The 25,391-nt window shown below is 41.5% G+C and overlaps 2 protein-coding genes and 1 pseudogene across 3 annotated transcripts; all 3 read right to left on the bottom strand.

Moving 5' to 3' along the window:
* Positions 1-1,370: 1,370 nt before the first annotated feature.
* On the bottom strand, positions 1,371-2,230 carry LOC311141332 (isotocin-neurophysin IT 2-like; annotated as a pseudogene). The gene is made up of 3 exons: positions 2,111-2,230; positions 1,656-1,860; positions 1,371-1,517 (listed from the first exon to the last, which is right to left on the bottom strand). The product of its transcript is annotated as an isotocin-neurophysin IT 2-like (transcript).
* Positions 2,231-7,135: 4,905 nt separating this feature from the next.
* On the bottom strand, positions 7,136-8,812 carry LOC311141046 (fatty acid-binding protein, liver-type-like; the record flags this gene model as incomplete). The annotated part of the gene is made up of 4 exons (XM_084176323.1): positions 8,675-8,812; positions 7,773-7,945; positions 7,295-7,387; positions 7,136-7,186 (listed from the first exon to the last, which is right to left on the bottom strand). The coding sequence occupies exons 1-4, from the start codon at positions 8,739-8,741 to the stop codon at positions 7,136-7,138; spliced, it is 384 nt and encodes a 127-aa protein (XP_084032449.1). The 5' UTR covers positions 8,742-8,812.
* A 3,886-nt stretch (positions 8,813-12,698) lies between these two features.
* On the bottom strand, positions 12,699-14,028 carry LOC311141139 (fatty acid binding protein 1-B.1-like; the record flags this gene model as incomplete). Its single annotated transcript, XM_084176393.1, has 2 exons — positions 12,699-12,898; positions 13,962-14,028. 2 exons carry the CDS (start codon positions 14,026-14,028, stop codon positions 12,699-12,701), a joined length of 267 nt encoding a protein of 88 aa, XP_084032519.1.
* Positions 14,029-25,391: the final 11,363 nt, after the last annotated feature.

The raw sequence follows: 25,391 nt of genomic DNA, 5'->3' as shown, positions 1-25,391 counted from the left end.
GGGGATGACCAGTGAGATATACCTGCTGGAGCGCATACTACGGGTGGGTGTTGCTATGGTGACCAATGAGCTAAGATAAGGCGGGGATTTGCCTAGCAGTGATTTAAAGTGTCCTATACCTCTATAGAATTACATGATTACGAATTATGTAACGTGATGTCTATGGTTACTATGTAGCATGATGGGTGCATTCGTAAATTCACTCTGGCTATCTACTCCGATGTCAGAGCACTCTCGTCTGACTGTGCCAGAGCACAGAATGAATTTTCGAACGCTCAACACCCGCTGAACATGACCGATGCCAGTAAATGTCAGCAAATAAACTTATTTCAGTTGTTGCCAGCAGCACATTTACAGTCACTAACGCTCTGGATAACATGAAAACAGCCTAACCAGCTCTGCTAGGGCGAGTAAAATGGTCATAGTGAGGTGTTTTCTCATTTGTGTCTGGAAGTAGCTAGCAAGCTAGCCAAATTTAGCCAGTTAGCTTGGGTGCTTGACTGCCATTGTGAGGTCAGAACGCTCTGATCAACCCTACTCTTCGGCCAGAGCGTCCAGTGTGCACTCTAAACGCTCTGAATTTACGAATAACCCAGAGTGCACTCTGACACACTGGAGGCAATTTACGAACGCACCTGATGCCTATGGTTACAACCTATTTTGGATATCATATCACAATCAGCAATTACATTTTATGTTTATGGTTCATCATTGGACATTAAAAACTCTAAATTACCTTCTGGAGATCCGCTCAAAATGTTTGTGTGATATGAGACCAAAATAATGACAGCCAGTGAGGGAGAGTAAAGTCCACTGAATTAAAACTAGTAGAACAGACACGTTGCTTTTAAACGCAGAGGCCTAAACACTGAGCCTAATGTTACAGTAAATATGATAACTATATGACGCACAGCACTTAGCCACTCATTTCATGTTTCAGATGTAGATGTCATTGCACAACTGGTAATTGTTTGAGTTAGATGAGAGAGAAAAAGACATACACCACGCATACTATCACAAGCTTTATTAACATACACATTTGGACTCTTTACACGTGTAATAATTATTACAGCTATTTCTATACATACAGTACATAGCTACAATATTTAAGTATGCAATATAAAGGCAATCTACAGAGGAGTGCTCAGGGTCCTAACTAAGAATTTAACTCCAGTGTTTGATAATACATTAAATGTTAAATTCTTAGCTAGGTCCCATCCAGTGAGGTTGCCAATATACTGAAGAAGGAGGCCAGTAAATGGGTGGGTGAAATAGGTGGGTTGTAAAATGAACTACAACTAGGTAACTTTGAACTACAAATCCTATCAACCTATCTCTCAAGTGATTGGAAACCTGGTGTCACTTGCAGCTCATTGGTGGACTTGATGAGGAGGGGTGTGGCCAGCCAAGTGCAGGAGCCTGAGGATGACGTCACCAGAGTCGTTGCCCTCTGATTGGCTGATTTGATTGTCGGCCTTCCTCCTCGGCCAGACAAGATCGGTCCACACTGCAGCCCTCTGAGATACAAAATAAAGGATGGAGCAGGATACACAAGTCAGAAAGCACAGAATTGTATCCACCACTCTATTAGAACAATTTCAGTGGTATATAACCACAAGAATCATCACAGAAATATAGGATTGATGTGCCCTCACCTGAGTCACAGCAGACTCCCGGTGCAGCGCAGCGTCCTGTATCAGATCCACAGGGTCTCCCTCCTGCCTGGCAGGGGGTGGGCAGGTAGTTCTCCTCCATGCAGCATGCTGTCTCTGGGGAGCCCATCCAGCAGCCCAGCCCTTCCCCACAGCAGATACTGGGGCCAAAGCAGCGGCCCTAAGCCCCTGGTCCACATGTCATGCACTTCAGGGGGAGAGAAGGGACAGTCGGGTATGAGGTTGTTCCATCATTCCAAAAAAATAGATTCTTATCAACATTCTTGCTCCCTTTTACATGAAGATAACGGTTCATTGTCAAATCTCAGAATTCAGTGCTTTTACAGAGCCCCACTTCGCTCCTACTCATCTTGATGCATCTCTAAGACAAATCATAGCTGTTATTTACACATTATATTTAAATAGTCTAGACATAGACAGATTCAGTTGCGGCTCACCTTGCGCTGTGGAGCGTCCATTATGGACCTCTTGCCCCCGATGGGACAGTTGGAGATGTAGCAGGCTGAACAGACAGACAGGGTGTAAAGTAGACACACGGACACGGCGGCTCCAGTCATCTCTACTGAGAGAATGATAGATAAGGAATAGAAAGAGCGAAAGGGATGAGAAGGACACAGACATTGACGGAGAAGAGTCCCAATATTATGTCTAACATTCCCCTTACACTGTCAAATGGAAATATCGTACAAATCTGAAACACTGATATATAATCCATGGATGGGCAACTTTGATTGGGGTCGGGGGCCACAAAAATTGTAAGTCATGAGAGGCCGCAGTTGCTGGCGGGTCTGCGTACCAACATCATTGCCCTTGACATAAAGGGGTTGAATACTTGACTCAAGACATTTCAGCATTTCAAAAAACAATTCCACTTTAACATAATATGGTATTGTGTATACAGTGGGGAGAACAAGTATTTGATACACTGCCAATTTTGCAGGTTTTCCTATTTACAAAGCATGTAGAGGTCTGTAATTTTTATCATAGCTACACTTCAACTGTGAGAGACGGAATCTAAAACAAAAATCCAGAAAATCACATTGTATGATTTTTAAGTAATTAATTTGCATTTTATTGCATGATATATGTATTTGATACATCAGAAAAGCAGAACTTAATATTTGGTACAGAAACCTTTGTTTGCAATTACAGAGATCATACGTTTCCTGTAGGTCTTGACCAGGTTTGCACACACTGCAGCAGGGATTTCGGCCCACTACTCCATACAGACCTTCTCCAGATCCTTCAGGTTTCGGGGCTGTCGCTGGGCAACACGGACTTTCAGCTCCCTCCAAAGATTTTCTATTGGGTTCAGGTCTGGAGACTGGCTAGGCCACTCCAGGACCTTGAGATGCTTCTTACGGAGCCACTCCTTAGTTGCCCTGGCTGTGTGTTTCGGGTCGTTGTCATGCTGGAAGACCCAGCCACGACCCATCTTCAATGCTCTTACTGAGGGAAGGAGGTTGTTGGCCAAGATACATGGCCCCATCCATCCTCCCCTCAATACGGTGCAGTCGTCCTGTCTCCTTTGCAAAAAAGCATCTCCAAAGAATGATGTTTTCACCTCCATGCTTCACGTTTGGGATGGTGTTCTTGGGGTTGTACTCATCCTTCTTCTTCCTCCAAATACGGCGAGTGGAGTTTAGACCAAAAAGCTCTATTTTTGTCTCATCAGACCACATGACCTTCTCCCATTCCTCCTCTGGATCATCCAGATGGTCATTGGCAAACTTCAGATGGGCCTGGACATGCGCTGGCTTGAGCAGGGGGACCTTGCGTGCGCTGCAGGATTTTAATCCATGACGGCGTAGTGTGTTACTAATGGTTTTCTTTGAGACTGTGGTCCCAGCTCTCTTCAGGTCATTGACCAGGTCCTGCCGTGTAGTTCTGGGCTGATCCCTCACCTTCCTCATGATCATTGATGCCCCACGAGGTGAGATCTTGCATGGAGCCCCAGACCGAGGGTGATTGACCGTCATCTTGAACTTCTTCCATTTTCTAACAATTGCGCCAACAGTTGTTGCCTTCTCACCAAGCTGCTTGCCTATTGTCCGGTAGCCCATCCCAGCCTTGTGCAGGTGTACAATTTGATCCCTAATGTCCTTACACAGCTCTCTGGTCTTGGCCATTGTGGAGAGGTTGGAGTCTGTTTGATTGAGTGTGTGGACAGGTGTCTTTTATACAGATAACGAGTTCAAACAGGTGCAGTTAATACAGGTAATGAGTGGAGAACAGGAGGGCTTCTTAAAGAAAACTAGCAGGTCTGTGAGAGCTGGAATTCTTACTGGTTGGTAGGTGATCAAATACTTATGTCATGCAATAAAATGCAAATTCATTACTTTAAAAAATCATACAATGTGATTTTCTGGATTTTTGTTTTAGATTCCGTCTCTCACAGTTGAAGTGTAGCTATGATAAAAAATTACAGACCTCTACATGCTTTGTAAGTAGGAAAACCTGCAAAATTGGCAGTGTATCAAATACTTGTTCTTCCCACTGTATGTAGCGTGGTTCGTTCTGCGTTGTGTACTTTTAATTAGGACACTGCCACAACTGGAATTCTGATGGTTGGATAATTTTTATTCCACCTGCACACGAAGAGACAACACACAATATGTTAGCCCTTGGTGCAGTCACAGCTCTCGGGCACCTGCGAGAGCACATAGAAACTCACTCAAACACTGCCCCAAATACTCCCGAGTTACAATAGGTACCCTAATTAGCGAGCTCGGTGAAAGTTGTTAACATAAATCTTTATATTGTCCACATTGTAACAAAACATATAGTTGCATAACAGCACTTTGTGTAACTTTACCACATTTTTTATATTGACAAATTACGGCACCAAGGACAACGTACCTTGCTAGTTGAAGGTCAGGCAAAAGAGAACAATAAGAGGGTACGTAAATACAGATAACCCGTGATGGACCAAACCAAAATATACAAAACTTTTACAATTAGGTGTATTTACAATATAGATATATAAAAATGTTTGTACACCAAAAAATTACATTAGCTATGCAGCTGTAATTAAATAAAGAAACCACATTGAATTGGTCCCCTCTTGACCTGGCCTACTTGAACTGTCCTTGTGTGCAACTTGGTGCATAATGTAGGGGAACATCATCACACTACTACATATAGGCCAGTGACAAAAAATCTCAATTTGATCAATTTTTAATTCAGGCTGTAACACAAATGTGGAATAAGTCAACGGGTATATATACTTCCTGAAGGCACTTCTCTTTTAGCCAGGTAAAGACTGATCTGCTAAGCCATTATTATTACTATTATTAGCGGCTATACGTATTTCACCACTTACCATAATGAGATACACGCTTCAAGTATACAGTCGTGGTCAAAAGTTGAGAATGACACAAATATTAATTTTCACAAAGTCTGCTGCCTCAGTTTTTATGATGGCAATTTGCATATACTCCAGAATGTTATGTAGAGTGATCAGATGAATTGCAATTAATTGCAAAGTCCCTCTTTGCCATGAAAATGAACTTAATCCTAAAAAAAACATTTCCACTGCATTTCAGCCCTGTCACAAAAGGACCAGCTGACATCATGTCAGTGATTCTCTCGTTAACACAGGTGAGAGAGTTGACGAGGACAAGGCTGGAGATCCCTCTGTCATGCTGATTGAGTTAGAATAACAGACTGGAAGCTTTAAAAAGGAGGGTGGTGCTTGAAATCATTGTTCTTCCTCTGTTAACCATGGTTGCCTGCAAGGAAACACGTGCCGTCATCATTGCTTTGCACAAAAAGGGCTTCACAGGCAAGGATATTGCTGCTAGTAAGATTGCACCTAAATCAACCATTTATCGAATCATCAAGAACTTCAACAATGTAATTCCTACCATCAGAGAATCTTTATCTTGACCCTTGGTGCAAGGGCTCCGAGAACTTTACCACACCTACCCCCTCCGATACCTTGCCCTCACTCACTTCCATTTCTCCTCTGGTTTTCGATCCGTCATACAGCTCACTCGGCTTCCTTTCAACCATCCTCCTTTTTCCCCGCAATTTTTAATTCAAGCTCACCCTCCTCCTCACTCTGACCTCCTCTCCCCTCCATTCCTCCCCTGTATTCCAAGTACACTTCACCTTATAATACTGCACTTCTCCTGACATACATCTTGTTCTTGCCCTCTCAAGGGAAGCCATTTTCCTCATGGTGGTGTGCTCAGCTACCCCAGCAACCAGCAGGAAAACCTACACCTAGACGGTCTGCCTCCAAAGAGCACAGCGGCGTGACCCCAGTAGAGGCATAGTTTTTGTGAAGGGGTGCTGCAGAAAAAATGTATTGCCCTCTGAAAAGCTAAAGTGAGCTGGGAGCTCGTTAAGGGCTCGTTAAGGGCTTTAGGCTCAGGTGTGTGCTGACCGCCATGGAGACCAGCCAAAGGGGAGGACACTACTTAGGAAAAGCACAGCAAACCAAGGAAATGCAAAGGCAACAATAATGCATGCCAATGAAGATAAATATAGAATAAAGTTCACTGCAAACTCAAGTCATAAATACCCACAAAATAGGCTGTCTCCAATTAGAGGGGAAACAGAGGGCAACACATTGACATATCCTCTTCAGAAGAACTTTCCCTTTAGCTTAATTCAATCTAGACAGTCAATAGCCTGCTGAATTTGCAACTTCGCTTTCGTTTTGATTTCGGCACAAATGAAAAATGTGGCACCGACTTACCCATGGATTGACGTTTCAGCATTGTCTCAATGAAGAGTTCATTGTTCGACTAGCCATGTGCGACATGCACTCGATGTTACAAACCTGCTAGAGTTAGCGGCAGGCAGACGAGCAATATCCACTGTCATCATACGGATGAAGCCTAACCTGGAATGCGACGCTAACTGAAGCTTGCTAGCTTTATAAAAGCCTGAGTAGCTTGCTTCATAGTATACCATTCTGGTGGAGAGAGTCAATGACCCCAACAGACAAAGGGTAGGATGTATTTAACAGAACTGTTCTATAGCTCTATGGACTTTAATGCATTAAGATTATTGCTGGTGCTGATTTCAGATCCAAGTGTCATCTCATGCGGTTGTGCCCTTGAGCAAGACATTTAGACAAGCTCCAGGGGCACTGCGGCTGATTGTGCTCCTGCCGATGTAAGTTTGTAGTCTGGTGGGAGCAGACGGTTGGTCTCTAAACCAGGGCTCCTCTTGCATGGAGGGGAACTACCATGAGATACAACAATCAAATCCAAGCCTAAATCTACCCCCCCAGACCTACTAAAGCCTTCATTTCTACACTGCTGGGCTTGCATTTTATATTATGTATTGAATCCCACTGAGCTATCGTCACATTCTTCAACTCAAACAACGGAAACGTTGTCTCAATGCAGAATCTACATTGTCCCTCAAGTTCTACCCATGTAAATAAAATGCTGAGACCAGGCCATTCCATGCTTTTCACATTTTATTAGGCAAAACATCACAGTAGATCAAATTCGTTTGCTGATCCTCTTGTATGCAATGCCAGCTACAGTCATGGTCTGAAAATAGAAAGAGCATCTAGTAGATACATTCAATTATTACTATATAAATGAACAATAAAATAGTGTAGTTTAGTGAACCCCCCCAGCCATATGCCCCAGACTCACGTTGACGATGGTGTTTGCATCTGCCAGTTCTGTGACAGATTCGATCCCCTTCAGGGAGACCTTCAGCTTGTTACCTTCTCTCATCACCATAGACTGGAAAACAGTAGAGGTCAAATGTTATATCTGAAAGCAGTGGTCTCCAACCACGATCAACTAGGCCCAATTTGGATGGCCATTTGACCGTGTGCTAGTTGGTTATGCGATGTAAACTGATAAAGTTAAAATTGTGAGCCCAGTCACTCTGGAGAGCAGAGTCTCTGCCAAAGAACGTCAGGGGGAGGGAATTTGACTGCTGTTGGATGTGGATATACTGCAACTACTAACCCAACATCACTGGGACCTGAAGTAAATAATCATCGTCATCTCACATCAGCTGAACTCATAGTTTAGTTAGATACTGGCTGTATTTGTAGGGAGATGGATAGATCTAGGCTACATGTATGAATCTCATGGTTGGGTTGCAACATGCGCCACCCACCTTGACTTTCTCCCCGGTCAGAGTCTCGAGCTCCGCCTCCTGGCCAATGGTGAAGCAGTTGGTGAGGACCTTTGTCCCCGTGGTGACAGTCACCTTGAAGTGGTCCCCAGTCTCCTCAATCTCAGAGATGCTCTTGATGTCTTTGCCCTTCTGAATAAGCTCATCAGTGAGACCTACATGTATGAGGGAGAGTCATGAACTGTGCTCTTTAGTACTACAAAAAGTAAGTAAAGTGGGACATGAACACTGAATTATTACTACTTCAGCAAAATGCAATATAATAAGGCAATAAAATATACTGAATGCAAACATTGAATGCATTTCCAGCTAGCAACTAACGTTCTGAGAACTATATGTTCCGTAGAGCGTGGTTGTCTGACTATTTTGCATACAACCTTCCCACAACTTTCTGGCAGTGGTGCAGGAGAGTTGCCTGGCTTTAGAACATTCAGCACATTTAAGGAACTCGACAAAAAACGTTATTTTCTTGACATTACTTTATCAGAACGTTTCCTGAAAGTTCAAACCTTTAATTTAAGGTAATGTTCAGTTCATTTGACATTGGGAATGTTCTCAAATTGTTCAGCAAAGCTTAAAATTCTCCTGTGGGAATTTCAGTACCTCAATATAATGTTCTTTGTACGTTCTTGGTTCTATTTAAAGTCATGTTCTCAAAACATTAAAAGCCTCCCAACAAAACTCAGGGAACCATAATAACAATGTCCTCAAACTCCCTGTAACCTAAAAAATTTTTTACGGTGCTAGCTGAGTTTGTTACTCAGGAGTAACCGCTGTATCAGCAGTCACCATTGAACATCATTACTGAAAGGACTACAACTTCTGAAATTAACACCCCAAGTCTAATCACATCACAAATGTACAAACACAATAGCAAGACTTACCAATAGCCTTCATGAAAGGCTCAAAGTTCTCATGTGTCTCCAGCTGGTATTTCCCTGAGAAAGACATGGTGACTATAAGGCAGTGACGGTAAAGACAGCCACAGCTCCCTGCTTGTCTTTATACCCTCATCTATCCAGCCCTGCAATCGTTAACTAACTAAAGGTGTCTACAATTGAGAACCCCTCCCCCTCCTATCTTCCCTGCTACTTACCTATAGGCACAGATCTAGGATCAGCTTCCCAGCCAAGGGCAACTAATCTAGATTGCAATGGTCAACTTTATTGTACTCCCCTCCTCCCTCCTCATCCTCTCTTCTTCTTCTTTGGCGGTGTGAGTGATCATTGATCTGTATTGAAAATCAAGGCCTCCTCGACTCCTGATAAGAAAGATGATAAGCAGTGTCATCATTGTAATACAAGCGTATGGATCAATCAACACATTTCAAATTTAACTTGACTTTATCTCCCTATCTACCTGTGTAGAAATTCAACTAGGCTACACCTGCACTTTAAGTTGATTGAGTTGAGAGCTGTATTTGGCTCCCTGCGCTGTAAAAAAGTTTAATCAATGTACAATTGTAAGGCAACTAGCTGCTATAGGATTGTGAGGTTGCTCCATTTACATTTTTACATTTTAGTCATTTAGCAGACGCTCTTATCCAGAGCGACATAAAAAAAAAAAAATCATACTGTTTCATATAAAATATCAAATTAGACACGTCAACTAACAAAACCCATCCCACTTCTTCAATCACAGTCCACTCCAACATACATCCCTACGCAGCGTCAGGGGCCTGTGATGGCGGTGCATTCACAGACAGGATTTCTTGCACGGACTCGGCTGTGAAATCCCGAAGAACCAAAAAACGTTCAGCCTCATTCACTATGATTCCAATTTTATTTTACTTCTTACATTTTAGTCATTTAGCAGATGCTCTTATCCAGAGCAACTTACAGTTATTGAGTGCATACATTACTTTTTTATTTTTCATACTGGCCACACGTGGGAATCGAACCCACAACCCTGGCGTTGCAAACGCCATGCTCTACCAACTGAGCTACATCCCTGCCGGCCATTCCCTCCCCTACCCTGGACGTCGCTGGGCCAATTGGATTCGAACCAGGATCTCTAGTGGCACAGCTAACACTGCGATGCAGTGCCTTAGACCACTGCACCGCTGTACAGTTTATGAGCATTGCAATAAAAAATACAAAGTCCACTTTTTTAACATGTAGCATTTCACTATCCCTCGTTTGATGAGAACAAAGTCCACCTTTTTAACATGTAGCATTTCACTAGCCCTCGTTTGATGAGAAACCTTCACTGGTCGTGGTGGCTCTACTAAAATAAAACGTGATGAGGATTTATGATAATAATAATAATTTGGGGGGTGCATATATTTGTCCTGTTACACACAAGTATGTAATGGAAATGTTTTTCTTGCATATCCCAACTCCTTCTGAGACACCTGCAGGGAGTGTCGTCACGGCCAGGGTCAACATGGTCCAGCACCCCTGGAGCAATTGGGGTTAAGTGCCTTGCTCAAGGGCATAGAGGCAGATTTGTCACCTTGTCGGCTCTCGTATTCAAACCAGCGACCCATCAGTTATTGGCCCAACACTCTAATCGCGAGACTAACTGGCAACGACGATGATAAGCATTTAGGGCTATTTTTCATTCACAAGAATTATACTTTGACAATAACATGTTTCAAACAACATATTTCATTATAATTATCTTTAATATATTCATTTCCTCTTTCTATGTATTACAATATAACCAATACGGAATTAAAAAGTTGTGTCCCCCCCCAAAAAAGTGCAAATTATATTTGTATATATAATTGTATATATACATGTATACAATTAAATTATATAAATGTATTATATTATATACAATTATTCATAATTTTCTTCTCAGATTTCCATATGACATAAGGATAAAGTAAACAGAAGAGTGCAAAACAGGTTTTTCGTGTTGAAAGGCACATTTGGGCAGTGGTCGTTGTAGGAGTCCGTTACTGTGTTGCTTGTTTGAGGCACATTGGTGCAATACTGGAACTTGTGCGTGTGTTACTTCAACAGGCACAACAGTGGATATGTAAAATACTGCATGTCACTAATCCACATTTGGGAACATAGCTGAACCAACATAGAGTGTTGCCTTCCAAAGGCAAACATTACATTGTCCTCTGTAGCTCAGCTGGTAGAGCACGGCACTTGTAACGCCAAGGTAGTGGGTTCGATCCCCGGGACCACCCATACACAAAAAATAATAATATATGCACGCATGACTGTAAGTCGCTTTGGATAAAAGCGTCTGCTAAATGACATATTATATTTATTTATATATTTTATATTATATTATTATATTATATTATATTATAATTCGACTCAACAAGTTTTATACATTCAGCTCACTGTGAGCAAAGTTTGTTGAGTGAACAAACATTCACCCATTTGCTAAATTTCTTGTCCTTCTGAAGTCCACCCAACTCACAGAATAACGCTGATTAAGCAATTGGTTAAGTTGACTTTTGTACAGTGTGCACCACTTGTATTGTCCTTGCTTATATCTGGCTGTATGTCAGTGTGTGCATCATGTACTATCTTTGAACTAGGGTACATACAGTAAATGTCTCTGTGTGTTCTCTGATCTATCTCATCTTTATCTGTGTGCTGAGTCTGAACCAATAAGAGCTCCTGTAGTCCTGAGAACATGGACTCTGCCTCTCCATGTTAAAGACCGGTTTAACATAGAAATACACAAAGCAGAATGGACATGGTTGAACCTTGTGGGGGTTATTCAGAGAGACTTGACTGATGCATGGTATAATTAACATTAAGACATACGAGGATTCTTGCGGGACACTTTACACCAGTTGCAGGATGTAAAACACTAAAATAAACAAATAATATCAAAAGCATATAAGTATATCATTGCATCTCCTTTTTTTAGTGGAACATTTGAATATATTCCTTGATTAGATGTTATACTCTATACCTCGCTATCAAATTACATACAGTAATTACTTATGTAACATGATGTCTATGGTTATAACCTATTTTGGATATCATATCACAATCAGCAATTACTGGAGATCCGCTCAAAGGTTTGTGTGATATGAGACCAAAATAATGACAGCCATTGAGGGAGAGTAAAGTCCACTGAATTAAAACTAATAGAACAGACACGTTGCTTTTAAACGCAGAGGCCTAAACACTGAGCCTAATTTACAGTAAATATGATAACTATATGACGCACAGCACTTAGCCACTCATTTCATGTTTCAGATGTGGATGTCATTGCACAACTGGTAATTGTTTGAGTTAGATGAGAGTCAATTTTCCCTGAAGTCCTACCCATTTATATAAAATGCTGAGACCAGACCATTCCATGCCTTTCACATTTTATTAATCCAAGCAGTGCAGTAGATCTTCACAATCGTTTGCTGAGCCTCTTGTATGCAATGCCAGCTACAGTCATGGTCTGAAAAGAGAAAGCCCATCTACTGCAGGTCTGCCCAACCCTCTTCCTGGAGATCTACTGTCCTGTAGGTTCAGTCCAACTCTAATTTAGCATATCTGATTCAGCTAGTAAAGTATAGTTGAGCAGCTAATAAGTTTAGAATCAGGTGTGTTAAATTATGGTTGGACTGAAAACCCACAGGACTTTAGATCTCCAGGAAGAGGGTTGGGCAGCCCTGATCTAGTGGATACATTTAATCATTACACGCAGTAATTCCATGCCAGTACAGTAGGCTTAGGCTGTAATTAGAACATAGGTGGCAGCAAAGGGTTGAACTATAAAAAAGAAATACCACATTTCTTAAGGGTATAAATTAACCCTACAATAGTGTTGTTTAGTGAAACCTATCTGCTGTTGGATATGGATATACTGCAACTACTAACCCAACATCACTGGGACCTGAAGTAACTAACCATAGTCATCCCACATCAGCTGAACTCAGTTTAGTTAGATACTGGCTGTACATGTAGAGAGATGGATGAATCTAGGCAGTTACTACATGGTCTGAAACCTAGGCTGGGTTGTGACCTTCTCCCCTGTCAGCATCTCAAGCTCCGCCTCCTGGCCAATGGTGAAGGAGTTGGTGAGGATCTTTGTCCCGGTCGTTACAGTCACCTTGAAGTGGTCCCCAGTCTCCTCAATCTCAGAGATCCTCTTGATGTCTTTGCCCTCCTGGATAAGCTCATCAGAGAGACCTACATGTATGAGGCAGCGAGAGAGCGTCATGAACTGTGTACTACAAGAAGTTCGTGAAGTGGGACATGAACACTGAATTATTACTACTGAAGTGTATTGAAGCACAACTCTGATGCAATATGGCAACAAAATGAACTGACTGGAAACATTGAATGCATTCCCAACTAGCACATAACGTTCTGAGAACCATACATTTCTTAGAGCTTGGTTATTTCGCATACAACCTTCACTACATGTTCTGGCAATTGTGCAGGATAGTTGCTTGGCTTTGGAACACTCAGCACATTTAAGGAAATTGACAAAGTTATTTTCTAGTCATTTTGTTACTTGATCAGAAAGTTTCCTGAAATTTCAAACATTAAATTTAAGGGTATGTTCTCAAGTTGTTCAGCAAACCTTAAACATTCTCCTGTGAGAATTTCAGTACTTCAACATAATGTTTCCTGTAGGTTCCATTTCAAGTCATGTTTTCAGAACACTAAGAACCACAAACATAAGAAACATTCAAATAATGTTGTTGAAAAATATACATTCTGTTCAGCATCAACAAAAACTCCATCCTCTATTAAGTGTGTTGACCACCCCCAGTAATTGGCCACCCCTGATCTTAAATGAGTGATTGTTCCCTTTGAAACTGTGTCTGAATACACTCAATTGAACCGCTTTGAAATAGTTAAAACAATTGCATGCCAACTCCATCCTGGTGGCACAGTGGATTAATCCATGATAGAGGACAGAAGAGCATAGGTTTGATTCTGACGCCGCGCCACAATAAAAAAATAAGATAATTAATGCCTATGCAAATTTTCATGGGTCACATCTGTGCTTGAAGTTCAAAACGGTTTACCCAAACTAGCGTTGTTATTAAAAGTCTTATCGAACTATTCAGTGAAAGTTATTCAAACAGCCAAATAACCTATAATTTGTTCTTAAAACAAAACGAAAACCTCCCAGGAAAACATAGTAAGATGATCTCAGAACCTCCCTGGAACCAAAAAAAATAAAGAACATTCCCAGAACAGTCTTAATTCACACATGCAAAAACACAACAGCAAGACTTACCAATAGCCTTCATGCACGGCTCAAAGCTGTCATGTGTCTCCAGCTGGTATTTCCCTGAGAAGGACATGGCGACTATAAGCCAGTGACGGTAGAGAGTCTGCTTCTTCAATGAGGTTTAACGGCGGTTGGCATCCAATTTGTTGCATTACCGCCACCTACTAGACTGGAGTACAACTCCCTTATATTTTGCTTGAAAAATAAAATAAAGAAATAACCTACCATCGAACACTACACTCAACTTCAAAATTATTATTAATAATTAACACCACCCTTCTGCACTATTTAAATATATTCATTCCTACCTCATGCCCTCAACCTGAAATGATGGGACGTCACCACTTCACACTCCCTGTAACTCTTCTGATGTCAACTTTCACACACCCACATACCTCTCTGCAGCTGCCACCACAAACTCAATTTTCTTTGACTTACATTCCATACCTGCAGAACAATTAATAACCATAGCTATAAATGCTAAAAATCCAATCTTACTGAAACATATATCACTTGTTGGCCTATCCCTCTGCACTATAATAATAATAATATAATATGCCATTTAGCAGACGCTTTTATCCAAAGCGACTTACAGTCATGCTTGCATACATTTTTTTTGTGTATGGGTGGTCCCGGGGATCGAACCCACTACCTTGGCGTTACAAGCGCCGTGCTCTACCAGCTGAGCTACAGAGGACCACTACTCCTCTCACCCCCAAACGACGAGCATCACAAACACCGGGAATCTTCCCCTTCAGTTGGTCCACTTTTACATTTACTGCTACTCCAGTAATCACTCCTTTCAATGGTGCCCTTTTCTAGGATCAGAATCCCAGCCAAGGGCAACTAATCTAGATTGCAATGGTCAACTTTATGGTACTCCCCTCCTCCCTCCTCATCCTCTCTTCTTCTTCTTTGACGGTGTGAGTGATCATTGATCTGTATTGAAAAACAAGGCCTCTTCGACTCCTGATAAGAATAATGATAAGCAGTGTCATCATTGTAATACAAGCGTATGGATCGATCAACACATGTCAAATTAAACTTGATCTTTTTTAATTTTTATTTTTTTAACCAGGTAGGCCAGTTGAGAACAAGTTCTCATTTACAACTGCGACCTGGCCAAGATAAAGCAAAGCAGTGCGATAAAAACAAAAACAACACAGAGTTAGCAAAATAATTACAATTTAGTATTAACACTGGAGTGATAGATGTGCAGAAGATGATGTGCAAATAGAGATACTGGGGTGCAAATGAGCAAAATAAATAACAATATGGGGATGAGGTAGTTGGGTGGGCTAATTACAGAATGGGCTGTGTACAGGTGCAGTGATCGTAAGCTGCTCTGACAACTGATGCTTAAAGTTATTGAGGGAGATAAGAGTTTCCAGCTTCAGAGATTTTTGCAGTTCGTTCCAGTCATTAGCAGCAGAGAACTGGAAGGAATGGCGGCCAAAGGAGGTGTTGGCTTTGGGGATGACCAGTGAGATATACCCGCTGGAACGCATTGTCGTGTCGAGTCAATGTTGCTAGTTATTGCTGTTAAACAAAGGAGTCCGCTCATACTGAACTTTGATCATAAGGTTTATTCATATCACAAGATTTCAGCATAAGTTTACGGATATCATGACCACCCGGAGAGCAGTGGTTCCCAAATTGCAATGTCTGCTCTGTTCTTCTTCGTTTAAACCCAGTATATATAATCTTCCCCAAAATATGGGTGGCTCCCTCTACTGTCCAATCCCCTGTCTTGTATGGGGCGTCACCCTAAAAACGGCTCTCTTTGAACCTAAATAAACATCCCCTCAGGTTCCACTTGAAAACATTAACAAAGTCATAATCTTAATACACTACAGCATACTACGGGTGGGTGTTGCTATGGTGACCAATGAGCTAAGATAAGGCTGGGATTTGCCTAGCAGAGATTTATAGATGACCTGGAGCCAGTGAGATTGGTGACGAATATGTAGTGAGGGCCAGCCAACGAGAGCGTACAGATCACAATGGTGGGTAGTATATGGGGCTTTGGTGACAAAACGGATGGCACTGTGATAGACTACATCCAATTTGCTGAGTAGAGTGTTGGAGGCTATTTTGTAAATGACATCGCCAAAGTTTAGGATCGGTAGGATAGTCAGTTTTACGAGGGCATGTTTGGCAGCATGAGTGAAGGAGGCTTTGTTGCGAAATAGGACGCTGATTCTAGATTTAACTTTTGATTGGAGATGCTTAATGTGAGTCTGGAAGGAGAGTTTACGGTCTAAACAGACACCTAGGTATTTGTAGTTGTCCACATATTCTAAGTCAGACCCGCCGAGAGTAGTGATTCTAGTCGGGCGGGCGGGTGTAAGCAGCGTTCGATTGAAGAGCATGCATTTAGTTTTACTAGCGTTTAACCTCCCGAGTGGCGCAGTGGTCTAAGGCACTGCATCGCAGTGCTAGCTGTGCCACTAGAGATCCTGGTTCAAATCCAGGCTCTGTCATAGCTGGCCGCGACCAGGAGACCCATGGGGCGGCGCACAATTGGTCCAGGGTAGGGGAGGGAATGGCCGGCAGGGATGTAGCTCAGTTGGTAGAGCATGGCGTTTGCAACGCCAGGGTTGTGGGTTCATTTCCCACGGGGGGCCAGTATAAAAAATTATGTATGCACTCACTAACTGTAAGTCACTCTGGATAAGAGTGTCTGCTAAATGACTAAAATGTAAATGTTTAAGAGCAGTTGGAGGCTACGGAAGGAGTGTTGTATGGCATTTATTAGCACAGTGTCCAATGAAGGGCCAGATGTATACAAAATGGTGTCGTCTGCGTAGAGGTGGATCTGAGAGTCACCAGCAGCAAGAGCGACATCATTGATATACACAGAGAATAGAGCCAGCCCGAGAATTGAACCCTATGGCACCCCCATAGAGACTGCCAGAGGTCCAGACAACAGGCCCTCCGATTTGACACATTGAACTCTATCTGAGAAGTAGTTGGTGAACCAGGCGAGTCAGTCATTTGAGAAACCAAGGCTATTTAGTCTGCCAATAAGAATGTGGTGATTGACAGAGTCGAAAGCCTTGGCCAGGTCGATGAAGACTGCTGCACAGTACTGTCTTTCACCGATTGCGGTTATAATATCATTTAGGACCTTGAGCGTGGCTGAGGTGCACCCATGACCAGCTCGGAAACCAGATTGCATAGCGGAGAAGGTACGGTGGGATTCGAAATGGTCGGTGATCTGTTTGTTAACTTGTCTTTCAAATACTTTCGAAAGGCAGGGCAGGATGGATATAGGTCTGTAACAGTTTGGATCTAGAGTGTCACCCCCTTTGAAGAGGGGGATGACCGCGGAAGCTTTCCGATCTCTGATGATACGAAAGAGAGGTTGAACAGGCTAGTAACAGGGGTTGCTACAATTTCGGCAGATCATTTTAGAAAGAAAGAGTCCAGATTGTCTAGCCCAGCTGATTTGTAGGGGTGCCGATTTTTAAGCTCTTTCAGAACATCAGCTATCTGAATTTGGGTGAAGGAGAAGCGGAGGGGGCATGGGCAAGTTGCAGCGGAGGGTGCAGAGCTGGTGGCCGTAGCAAAATACTTCTTAAATTCTCGATTATAGTAGATTTATCGGTGGTGACAGTGTTTCCTAACCTCAGTGCAGTGGACAGCTGGGAGGAGGTGCTCTTATTCTCCATAGACTTTACAGTGCTACAGGATGCACATTTCTGTTTGAAAAAGCTAGCCTTTGCTTTCCTAACTGATTGTGTATATTTGTTCCTGACTTCCCTGAAAAGTTGCATATCGCGGGGGCTGTTCGATGCTAATGCAGTACGCCACAGGATGTTTTTGTGCTGGTCAAGGGCAGTCAAGTCTGGGGTGAACCAGGGGCTATATCTGTTCTTAGTTCTGATTTTTTTTGAATGGGGCATGCTTATTTAAGATGGAGAGGAAAGCACATATAAAGAACAACCATGCATCCTCTACTGACGGAATGAGGTCAATATCCGTCCAGGATACCCGGGCCAGGTCAATTAGAAAGGCCTGCTCGCTGAAGTGTTTTAGGGAGCACTACAGTGATGATGGTCGTTTGACCGCGGACCCATTACAGACGCAGGCAATGAGGCAATGATCACTGAGATCCTGGTTGAAGACAGCGGAGGTATATTTAGAGGGTAAATTAGTCAGGATGATATCTATGAGGGTGCCCATGTTTACGGATTTAGGTTTGTACCTGGTAGGTTCCTTGATAATTTGTTTGAGATTGAGGGCATCTAGTTTAGATTGTAGGACGGCCGGGGTGTTAAGCATATCCCAGTTTAGGTCACCAAGCAGTACGAACTCTGAGGATAGATGGGGGGCAATCAATTTACATATGGTGTCCAGGGCATAGCTGGGGCCTGAGGGGGGGCTGTAGTAAGCGGCAACAGTGAGAGACTTATTTCTGGAAAGGTGGATTTTTAGAAGTAGAAGCTCAAACTGTTTGGGCACAGACCTGATTAATGCTCTCTGGCTGGATTCCAATAGGAATTACACATCACTTTGGATAGTATGATAGAGCTCTGCAGGCTATCTCTAAAGTAGATTGCAACTCCGCCCTCTTTGGCAGTTCTATCTAGACGGAAAATGTTGTAGTTGGGGATGGAAATGTCAGAGTTTTTGGTGGCCTTCCTAAGACAGGATTCAGACACTGCTAGAACATCAGGGTTGGTGGAGTGTGCTAACGCAGTGAATAACTCAAACTTAGGGAGGAGACTTCTGATGTTAACATGCAAGAAACCAAGGCTTTTAAGGTTACAGAAGACAACAAATGATAGTGCCTGGGGAGTAGGAGTGATACTGGGTGCTACAGGGCCTGGGTTAATATCGTATCTGAAGATTATGTCTTTGTTAAATGTTTTTCATGACGGAATGGAATGTTGGTTGTTCAGGCCAGAGGGGGGAGGTTTTATGATGTTATTTGAAATGTGCCGCTTGGAGGGTGACGGCCGAGGGGAGACTGGTGATTGGCCAGAAGAAGGGAGTAGCCCCTCCCTTTGCATTGTTTATAAATAGGGGGTAAACGATTAGACGGCAGAACGACCATATCAATCTGGGGAGTCGTTCTCCAGGCAACGCGTGTCTGTAATTTATGCTGTAACCTCGTGGTATGAATAAAAACTTCTGACACGATGCAGCATAACGGACTTTTTGTTGACAGCGATAATGGCCACCATTCATCATATACGACATAATGGCGCCCAACGTGGGGCCTGGGTTTGCGTCTCCTCCTTGTTTCAGTCAACCGCCGGCCTAACTCTCTCTGAAGCATGGCCGAAAAAGGGTGAGTGTGTTCTTACCGCTTCGGAGTTTGTTAGATTGGATATGACTTGTGTACATTGAAGAGATGTTCCATTATAACCTGGCCTCAGGTGGCGTTGTTGCTGGTCGACTGGAGTCTGATAATTTATTTCATTGGTAACGGATGGCAATGAGGATTTAGAGCATAAATTTATATTTCATTGGTAACTATGGGCAATGACAAATTTAGAGCAAAAGGAACGGTATGATTGGTAGATTATTTCATTGGTAACGGGTGACAATGATTGGTAAATTATTTCATTGGTAACTATGGTCAATGGTTGGTAAATTCAGATATGCGCATTCTTTAGAGCATTGCAGGTTTAGATAAGCCCTCGTGACGAACGGGGCGACCGCAGGGTGGGCCAAAATCCTGGACATGCGTTAGGAGTGTTCAGGTTCAGTCTGGGACTGGGGGTTGGTGGGACATTTCTTGGGGATGGCTTACTCAACTTCTGTTCGACGGGATAGTTGCATTGGGGGGGATCGCTCACTGAAATAGCCATATCCACGGCAGAATAAATTTAGGGCAAACGAAACAGTACTCAATTAAAGGAACGCAATGCTGGGTTTTGTTACATGTTGTAGGCAGCAGTTAGCAATGGCTGACTGCTAAATGCTAAGTGTGTTGTGTGCTACATGATAACTGTAACCTTAGAGGTCCACTGCGATGGATTAAAGCCTCTTAAACTTGTTTGTATGTGATGGAACTGAAAGTTCTACGCAAATGTGAGCTCTGTTATGTGTAATTGTGTGAGTATAACGTATAAAATAGTGACGCTGTAGCGTAATGCTATCGGTCTATTGTGTGGTCAGCATGGGCTTAAGGGGTTGTGCGCATGTGCGTGTGATTTTACGGGGCTAAAAACTACGACATGAGGTGGCGCTGAGCCTCCAAAACAAAATGGTGGCTTAAGGTCAGAGGTCTTTGGGGTTTCTTTGCAGGGGTGTAATAGCTATCGAGGAGGAAAGTTGGACATGAATCTTTTAAAATCGTTAAAGTAACTGTTATTTGAACGGGAAACTGTTTGGCGAGATGTAGTACATTTATAGATCAAATATATGTTGACGGAGTATAATTAATTAAAATAAGACGATTAAAATTAAATGAAATGGTTTGGAGCGATCTATTTAGTAAATGTATGGGGATGCGTTTAATTTTAAAATGATATTTGCGCATGCGTGGGATTCTGCAAAACAACACATTGGTTAAACGGCAGGGGGAGACAGAGGAACACAGACGACGGAACAAATAGGCACAAGGAGATTTTCACACGATGATTCTAGTTTAAACGGTGGTGGGTTAAGATGAAACTTGTTTGGGTACCTATTGAATTTATACATTAAATATAGGATAACGGATTATAATAGATTGAATTAAATAATTAAATAACGGATTAAAAAAAAAGGTTTTTGAGCGATTTATTTAATTCTGAGTTTAGTCTTAGAGTGAATAAGGTAGAACGAATGAATATTGAATGGTTGGAAATACTCAGTGATGGCATGAACTACTAAAAGCTGTTCTTGTGTCTTTATCCCTTGTCATGAGAGACAGGAGAGAGAGGGGGAGCGAGGAGATACAGGAAGTGATCACGTCACGTGGCAGAGGATCAAGTCAAAAAAGGTTTTGGTACTGATTATGGTTACAAGATCTTTCCCTAACAGGATATGTGATGTTATGACGATTTTACAAGGGGCTTGGCAAATTCTATTTCATTAAAAATTGCATTTTGGAGGCTATGTGCATCACTGGGGTTTAATTACAGATGTGTTGGGAATCCAGGATGGATTGAGGATTCTTCTGTAAATTTATGATAATTAGGGGTTAGAGCAAGGGGTTAAAAGGCTTTGTTTAGGGGTATTTTAGTCTGAAGATGACTAACTTGCATTTACTGACAGTTGATGGGTTGTGGTGAGATATACTCAACACTAATTGATATTGGTGACATAGGATATAGGAATAAAAATTGGGTTTATTATTCAGGATTTATTTGGAGTTGTTAGGGTTATATTAATAATTACAGGGGGGAAGTCTATATAACTTAAATAGTCTAAAATAGGATAGTTCACAATAAAGGAATATAAAGGGCTTGATATAGGGGAAAATTGATTAAAATAGTCATTTTTTAATCAAAGTAGGGTTAGAGTAGTGTTAGGAGAGACTAATGGCAGATGTTAGTACACCTTTCTCACATGGATTCAGCAGAAAGACATCATCCAGCAGGGTGATTATGGCATCAGAGATGAAGACGAATACGAGCAGAAACAACGATGAAGATGAATCCAGAAGACGGAAGAAAACCGAGATGTCTGGGAACTTAAGGAGATGACGATGATGACGATGAGAGTGATTGATGAGAGGCCATGGGTGGAGGTGACTCTGTGATCAGAAGGAAGTGGCAAGAGAGGAAAGAAGGATACTGGAGACTTGATCTCGGATGAAAGTTGAACGAAGAAGAAGACAAGATATTCGAGTTCTGATGAAGAAAAGTAAGAAGATGATGGAAGATGATATTTCAAGAACAGAACTTAGAAGATAACCTTTTGAAGAATACTGATAGGTCCACAACGAGAAGAACCGGACGAAGAAAACTCTATCAAATACAACTTATAACTGGTGGTGGAGAAGAAGAAAAGAAGTGTTGGTTATGAAGAATCAGAGTGAATCAAATCAACAATCACTGTTACAGCTTTAACTGAACAATATCAAAGGCAATTGTACCCGCCAAGGGGGGACCAGATGTTCCATATCGACTGTCAGTTTCTGGACAGACACAGAATTGGAGAAGAAGAAACAGAGGAAGATCAATGAGCAAGTGAAGATCACCTGTGCTTCAGGTGAACACTAAATATTCTAGAGTGCCGAGAATATCCGGAAGGGGTGCATTGCTGAGAGCCTTGATTAGAGAAGAAGAGAAAATAGCTAACAGTTGAAACAACTGACCATTAGAAGTGATAGTGAATAGGGGAAAACTTATCTGGGTTCAGTCTAAAGAGGTTAAACATATCACTCTGTAAAATAAACTAATTAGGTTAGGATAGGGATTGGAAGTAGTAAAACAGTTTAATTACTCTTAAGGAATCAATTGAGCTCTGCTATAGAATTCAAAGAGGAAGTAAAAGAGACATACTAATATTAGGACAATATACCTATGGCATTGTTGGGAAAGAGATGCATGGTGTAAATTAAAGTGTACAATAAAGATGTACACTAGACGACTGACTGTCTGGTAGAATATTTTACGAAGTAGGGTTTTTTGGGAATCATTTGCTTAAAAGATAATATCCTAGGAAGGATGATAATGTATTAGATTGCCTGTTAGACAATCTGTCTGGGAAAAAACTTAATACGGGTGACTGTTATTCTGGGTTACATCCTGACACAAAGAGATTTGAGGTTAGGCTAAAAGGTGTTTAGTCGGTTTTGCCAAGTCTGTGTGTAATGAGTCAGAAGCAGGTGGGGAACTTTCCCAATCACATATTCCAAAAATTTGGTGGTAAGAGATTTTGTCAATAGATCAGGGGAAAAGGTTTTAAATGTTATGAGAGAAAAAGATTAGATTAAAATAAGTTAGGGGTAGGCTAGGTTGAAGGGACTCTGAGACAGTAAGCTAAGTTTCAAAGTTAGTAGTAAGACAGAGAGAGAACAGTGAGGAAGGACATTTTAAAGTTTAGTGGGAAGATATGGTAGGAGTTTAAATCGGTTAGGAGCAGATGCATTGAGAAAGTATGTGTTGCTGAATGATTTGAGGGTGATTGAGTATCTATATTTACAGTTTACAGTAGGGAGATCAATGTCATTATAGGTGTATTTTGTGTAATCAAAAGTTTAAAGTTTGGAGGTAGAACTGAAAAGGGAAAACTGGGGGAAAACTAGGAGTAAATAAGGACATTAACACTTCAGTCTATTAAAATAACAGGTAGAAGTAATTTAACTCTTTCAACATTGATAGGTATTAAAGTCATAAATATATCGCATTTGATTATAAGGGAACCAATACAGCACCAATTTTAGGGGAAAACACTTATTAGGGTTTAGGCTGGGGATGTTTCTCTCATGTGGAGAGATAATTAGGGAGGATAAGTATGGTTAGCAGGATCAGAAGTAGGAGCTGTTGCACCTACTCAAATAAGGGATTATTTTGCGTAAGGTTACAGATAAAGATCAGGGAGAATATGTGTACTTATCTAGTGAAAGCATAGACATTTGTTCCGGTTAAGAATTATTGGTTAAAGGGCTATGTAATTTGTAAGGTGATGCTTATAATGGAAGATTTGAAGTCTGTAAAACTTTCCACAGTCACAGAGGGAGTTAAGGATAAGTTTATTACAGTAGTCACTCCAACAGGGAATAATCGAATAGGATGTTGGTAGTTTCCCACTAGAGGGAATTAAGGGTTTTAATTCATCAACTAAATCAACTACTTTAAGGGTAACTTTGGAAGGGATTAATGATACGATGGTAATAGCAAATGTAGGAAGGATGACAACAACTTTTCTGAAATTAAAGGAGGCAGCAAGGGAGACTCAGGGGTTTAGGTTATTACGAATAGGGTTAAAATAGAGCAGATAGAAACAATATAGATTAATCTGAAATGGAGAATAGAGATTCATCATGGAAGCTGCAGTATGGGGTCTTTTGATTTTGATGACAGAGGGGGGGGGCATCTGATCAGTGCTGCTCGTTCCTCTGTTGTGAAGATTAGAGATAGATTAACTCATTCTGTAAGGTCAGTGAGGAATCTTGAGGGTTGATGTCTGTTGGGGATGCCAGCCCAAGACGTGTTAGACGGTCGCGCGGCCTCTGGCAGGTGTGGGTAAATGTTATGCTTTGTCATGACTGTGGTATCGGCAACAGTCATTGACCGATAAAATAATGTAGTTGTCAGACCAGTAGGGTTTAAGTGTTCTTGGGTGAAGGGATTACCCTATGAGCATTGGTTAGAGGGAAAGTAAAATCAGGTAATTGCAAACTCTGAAGTATTCAGGTGAAATATTGAGGGCTAAAAGTTGTGTTTGTTCTAATAAAACATATGAGGTAAGGGGTATGTTTATGGAAAGATCAGATTGGGATGTTAGATGATAACTTTGGATAAGTATGACCTTAAGGGTAGTAATGACAAATAATAGGTTACTTTTTATATATCAGGTAGTAAGAAGAGCAGGACTTTGATGGTTAAAAGATTAGCTTTTGACTGACAATGTGACTATGTGAATTTTAGAGGATAAGGGGAAATTATGATAGAGTATATTCTTACCCTATGGGGGATAGGATGTTGTTACAGGTCAACGTTGAAGCTTCCATATGAGGTTTTACCATTATAAGAGGGATAGCATTGGACACAGCTAAATCTAGGGTTAAAAGGGTGACATTACATTTACATTTCAGTCATTTAGCAGACACATGGCGACATGTCATAGACTTCAAGTCTATCATTGAAGAATAAGTTTAAGGGAGAAGGGGGGACTTCATTCATGGTATGGTGTAACATTTGGGAAGATAATATTGATAAATATTAGTGTATTACTGTGAGTCCAGATAGTTCAGATAATATCACTGGGGTTATAGATGCATTATAAGGGATGCATTTGAAAGGATTTGGTTGCAAGATCAATTAGGCCAGTAGGGGCAGTGATGGGTCAGATTCTAGTTTAAGCTTTGATAACACTGTGTGATGTTTGTACTGACTTTTGAGAAAGTTATGAGATTGAGATAGGTTGGAGAAGTGGTGCCTGGAGACAACACTCAGATGCCGGTGTGGACTGTTCCTGATCTGGATAAAGATGGACAAGTGGAACTGAGGGATAAATATCATTTTGGATTATTTTATGATTTTTCAAATTGGTTTTTCAATATTAGTATGATTTTTAGTGTGATTTATGAATCAAAGGGGGGAATGGATAATGTGATTCATGCATCATTTATGTATCATTTTTTAAATTCTTAGGTGAAATGGAGGTTTAATTTGAAAGTGGTTGTTTTGCAAAGGATACTGTTTGGTCGTTTATTTTCTTGTCATTCCAGAAGCATGTGGGAGAACATGTGGAGATTGGAATACTCAAACAAAGACAATATGACTGGAGGAGATGAAACAAGGAGGGTGTGGCTGATTCCATCAT

The sequence above is a fragment of the Coregonus lavaretus genome (genome assembly GCF_964263955.1).
Source record: "Coregonus lavaretus genome assembly, chromosome: 14".
Lineage (NCBI taxonomy): Eukaryota > Metazoa > Chordata > Actinopteri > Salmoniformes > Salmonidae > Coregonus > Coregonus lavaretus.
This window is presented reverse-complemented; position numbering and strand designations above follow the sequence as displayed.